Source organism: Pocillopora damicornis, unplaced genomic scaffold, assembly GCF_964200805.1.
Source record: "Pocillopora damicornis unplaced genomic scaffold, jaPocDami1.2 SCAFFOLD_4034, whole genome shotgun sequence".
NCBI classification, from domain to species: domain Eukaryota; kingdom Metazoa; phylum Cnidaria; class Anthozoa; order Scleractinia; family Pocilloporidae; genus Pocillopora; species Pocillopora damicornis.
In genome coordinates this window covers 1-4,827 of record NW_028292491.1, presented here as the reverse complement: position 1 = coordinate 4,827, position 4,827 = coordinate 1, and the positions used below count along the sequence as shown (strand labels likewise).

Sequence of the window (4,827 nt, the reverse complement as noted above, 5' to 3'; positions counted from 1 at the left end):
TTTAAATACTTTTAACCCTCTTTTTTTTTAAATTCTTATTCTAATTTGTGTATTCAAAAATACACACAAAACATTTAGAATTTATAAAACGTTTTAATATACAGCTGTAATGGATATAAAACTCAACTGGCAAATCTTACCCCTAATCTTTGACCCTTTCCTCTCCACCTGCTGTCAAACTTGTAGAACTCTGCTTCTTGCTTTGTCTTAAGACTCTCTTCTCTTGGATCTAAAATGTTCCCTCTACATATATCAACCTAGAGAAATTCAAATGTCCCTCCTCTACCTTTGACGACGATATCTAGAGCTACTAACAAATCTTTTTCCAGTGCGGCACAAATACATTTGCGATGCCCTTGTCCGAACCATGGGAGGTCGTCGAATACCGTAGTTGCGGAAGTTTGCAAAAATTTATGACATAGTGCCATTTTGGTTTGGGGGCAAATCCACGGGAATTCTATTCCTGGAATTCCAAAATTTGATTCAGAAAAACAGACATTTCTCTTTTCTCCAAAGCTCATATAGGGTGAGAGATATTTCGAGAGGAGTGAAATGTAGAGATTCCATGTTGAGTAATAACATGCATATATGCGATCCTCTCTTTGAAAGAATTTTGGTGTCATACAAGTATTTAAACAAACTTATAAGTCTGAGATGAAAAAGATTTCGATGCGCAAAACCGTTCCCCTGGATCCATTATTGCGCAAACACGAACGCCATATGTCTTGTTATTGCACCTTTCAGATTGCCCCTAACATGAATGATTTTTTTTTTACATTATGTCTCGTCTTAACTGTCACTCAGAGCCTATAACTGTCTATGGAAAGAACTCGGAAACTGTTGCAAGGTGGGGGGTACGCACCTTGTCTCGTCTCGGTTTTCATGGTTAGGAAATAGCTAATCTTATCTTCTGTTCCAAATCATATGGCGAGTTATGGCGTGCTGTAATCAGCGCCTCGAACGGGTAACCTTCAGACAAGCACAGAGGAGAAATCGTGGTAGATCAACTCAAACGTGTGTGATTAATTCATAGGCGAAGCTGTGTGGTCTCACTGCAAACTATTGAACAACAAGAAGTCCATTTGATCATCTCTATTTTAGCTCAGATCTTCCACCTTCCGGAACTCACAGGATGTTGGATTTCTTTAGAGACCCCTTCAAGGTTATTTAACTTAAATACATTTGGATAAGTGTCAAATTTTGGACAATCTAAACGGAGGTCCCGACCATCCAACGAATTGTTATGAAAAAGTAGAAATACACTTTGAACTGCACTCTGTAGCTACAGTTTGACTAAACATGAACTGTATAACAGAACCATAACCCCATCTCTGTTTCCATGTGTTCGTAACATGTCATCGGGCTAAAAATATTTATTCTCTACGTCAGGAGTCTCTCTCTACCGCTTACGTTTACATGTTCCTGTTTCTGTTTATATCAGCGGCAAAACTGAACGCAGCGCAAATTAATTCTAAATAAAAAAAAAGGAAGAGGGAAGTTTCTAAAAATGTTCTCCAATTTTCCTTTCTACCCATCGAGGTCCATATAAGGTAACGCTTGTCATCGTTGTTAATTAAGATCACCGCAGCTGTAAGAATGTTTAAGTAGGACGTCATTCCACTACCAGCAGCAAAGGGCGTCCATGACCGATTGATTTTCTCGCTAGGGATCGGAAGGAAAGGTATTTTGTAAAAAGTTAAGTCTCTTTTTGTTTGAATTAATCACCGAATTGTATCATCCATATCCTTTTCGTGTTCGCACGAAATCAATACCACGTTTGAATGTCGATAATGGAATCGGCGCCGAGATGTCAGTCTTTATCGCCTTCTAATAATCACTATGCAAAGATTTTGAAGGGAGGCCGGAATGGTCGTCGATGAAGACTGCTCAAAATTTGCATCGAAAAACGAAAACACAGAATAAACATCGGTCGAAAATGTCAATAGGAATGATCGATATTTCCTAGTTCTGTCGAGCTTTTCAACTGTTGTCTTGCCAGAAGTGCCCAAATTCCGTTTAGAAAGAAAATTATATCAACTAGACTTCTAGCTCTGAAAAGAGAATCAGAATTAATAGGGGTAAGTTTACGTTTTTATATAATTATGTTTTTTAATATCTCTCCGTTGAAGCGTTAGGCGGTATTCAGACTCAATTGCCAGCTGCTATAAAATATTTCCAGCAGTTGAGTGTATTGCAAACGTCACTGCGAGGAAGTTATACATGAATAAAAAAAACGCGAAATTTTAGGTCAGAATATTAGTTTCCCACTACAGAATTAACCAACGTGCGCAGAAGTCAGCCATTCAAGAAAAGAGTTCTGTGTAATGGAGAAATTTGTCATTGGAAAGCCGGTAAAAGTAAGCTATGATAAGAGGACTTTTTACCCTGTTACAGATATTAATTTTAATTTTCGTTTACTCTTAACTATTTTGGAAAACGATGAAGATCTTCATTTGCCTACACAACAATAAATTCAGGCTGGACTAACGGCAAGATAGAGTTTCGACACCTCGGAATAATTTCGGATTATGGCGGCTAAAATGCTAAAATATCCGTACGACGATTATAGACAGTGACGTTCAAATTTTCCAAAAGGGAAAAAAACCAAAATACGAAATGAAAAACCAAAAGGTACGTATTCAGTGGCTTTGGTAATGGCATATCTCGCGGCTAAGAACGAAAATCGATCTCTGGAAGATTTGCCACAGGCCGATTTTGGCCGTTTACCCGGATGATTTCTTCTGTCGATAAGGACTAATTCAATAACTGAGAATTTTGTTTATTGAAAATTAGGCCCATTGTTTGTTTTTGTAGCGATTCAACGCATGTTTTCATTTCGAGTGAGCCAACACACTTTGCGATTTGTAGTCGGGGATTGTCGATCCTTTTACTTTCATTCATTAATAGAGTTGATTTTTCTCGTCATAAAAAGGCTACTGTGTTTATATGATAAACAAAATAATACATGGTTGCTTGTAAATATGAAATTTCTCTTGTCGTGTTCAACTCGAAGGGAAATTCCATATGTACGCGCGCTCATGTGTTATTCTCTATTTAATTGTCAGAAAATTGATGATTTATTCTTTTTATTTGGAAAATGTTCACAGTTTCCTAATGCTCATGGAAACCAGTAATAATACCACGTATGTATACCCGAGTTACTCCCCGGACTGCATCCCGTGGCTTGTTGCTTCCATCACCGAATGTCTGGCCATTGTCATCCTCAATCTCCTCACTACTATTGTATTTGTGAAACAGCGCCAGCTACAGCGCCAGAGTACATACTTGATCATCCACCTGGCCACAGTCGATCTTTTGGCTGGAGCAGTTTCGGGTCCAGTGATTGTTCATCATCTTTTGGGGCACTACTGCGATTTATGGAGGCAAACTCAAACGATTTTTCCATTGGCTAATTTGTTTCCCATGGCCTCACTCGTAAATCTCGCTGCCATTTCTTTAGAAAGAATGCATGCCACATTATTTCCAATTGAGCATCGTGTAATTAAGAGAAGGGTTTACGCAATGGCAATCGCCGCTATTTGGTTTCTAACTTCATTGAGGGAGACTGTTCAAATCGTGTTATTCAAAACACAAGGAAATTCTCATCTTGCAGTATCGTTCTCAACAATTACCTTGATATTATATTGGTCACTTCCTCTATTTTTGATTTGTGTCGCTTATGTTGCTCTTTTCATCAAAGTTCGATTCAGTCCTAATCCTCGACATCATGGTGCAACCAACAGAGAAAGGAAACTCACCGCCACCTTACTTATTGTCACGCTTGCATCTTTAATGACATGGCTTCCATTTACAACTTTCAGAATAATTACATATTGGCATAAAGATGTTCTCTCAGGCTGGTACCCTCAACGTTCTTTTTTTCACATGCGAATGACGCTAGCGGCTTTCGAAGTCGCTAATTCCCTGGCGAATCCTATTGTGTATGCTAGAAGACTGCCAGAATTTAGGGCAGGTATTTCCGAAATGTTCCGCAGAACCCCAAGCACTACATATCAAGCTGAATTGCCTGTGACAAATCTACAGAGCACGCATCTCAGTAATAGACGTCAATCAAATAGACACGTAAATACTTACATTTGATAGTTTAAAAATATTGATAGTTTCTAAAAAATTTCATGCAATGCAAACTTTTTTGCTGACGGAGCATAAGCATAGCGGGCACATTCTTGGAAAATGAGAGACTTTTGGTTCAGCCTATAGCTATGAGGAATAACCGTTTATGCCAACCAATAAAGTTGTATTGTGAAGACTTAGATCTCATCCAATTCCGCGATTATGCGACGAACAGTATCCATGTGTAAAGTCAAATAAGCTGAAAATTCGTCGTTCCAGCATCAATCAACAATGTACTTATTGAATAATATATTTCAGGGCTAAAAAATTGGCGGTCGCACGGTCGCCAGTGGCGAGTTAAAACTGACCAGGGCCACCAAAAGTTAAGGTTTGAACGCCCGATGTGCGACTACGCTACAGAATTTCGAAAAGTTGCAATGTAAATTATGCGAAGTACAAAGTTAGAAATAAAACTCAACATGTAGTTTAACTACACTGTTTGTAAAAATTTTTGTGTGAGACAAGTACTTTTAAAAAAAACCCAGAGGTCTGAGAGGAAGGGGTCTGAACCCCCATACCCTTCCCCTGGGTCCCTAATCACAAACCGACGCAAGATATATTGTGGTAGTACTATTCAGGTATGTTAGAGAAGATTGCCACTAACTAATATGAACATTGTGTTATATTTCTTCCAGTACCAGTGCTGTATCATGAGTTAACCCAGTCTCACTAAAAGTTTGTTCTGCTTCAGAT

General features: G+C 38.6%; 1 protein-coding gene across 4 annotated transcripts; it reads left to right on the top strand.

Moving 5' to 3' along the window:
* The first annotated feature begins 1,594 nt into the window (after positions 1-1,594).
* LOC149033867 (adenosine receptor A3-like) lies at positions 1,595-4,569 on the top strand. Of its 4 annotated transcripts, none has more exons than XM_089194938.1 (2): positions 1,595-1,681; positions 3,108-4,569. In XM_089194938.1, the coding sequence occupies exon 2, from the start codon at positions 3,115-3,117 to the stop codon at positions 4,099-4,101; it is 987 nt and encodes a 328-aa protein (XP_089051064.1). In that variant the 5' UTR covers positions 1,595-1,681; positions 3,108-3,114; the 3' UTR covers positions 4,102-4,569. The 4 variants fall into 4 exon arrangements, with proteins under 4 accessions (XP_089051064.1, XP_089051066.1, XP_089051063.1 ...); XM_089194940.1 differs by lacking the exon at positions 1,595-1,681 and adding an exon at positions 1,948-2,078; XM_089194937.1 differs by lacking the exon at positions 1,595-1,681 and adding an exon at positions 2,230-2,357.
* The last annotated feature ends 258 nt before the right edge of the window (positions 4,570-4,827 follow it).

What these genes read in the sequence shown, in the direction of transcription:
- LOC149033867 (XM_089194938.1), top strand. Translation starts at nt 3,115, where the DNA reads ATGCTCATGGAAACCAGTAATAATACCACGTATGTATACCCGAGTTAC.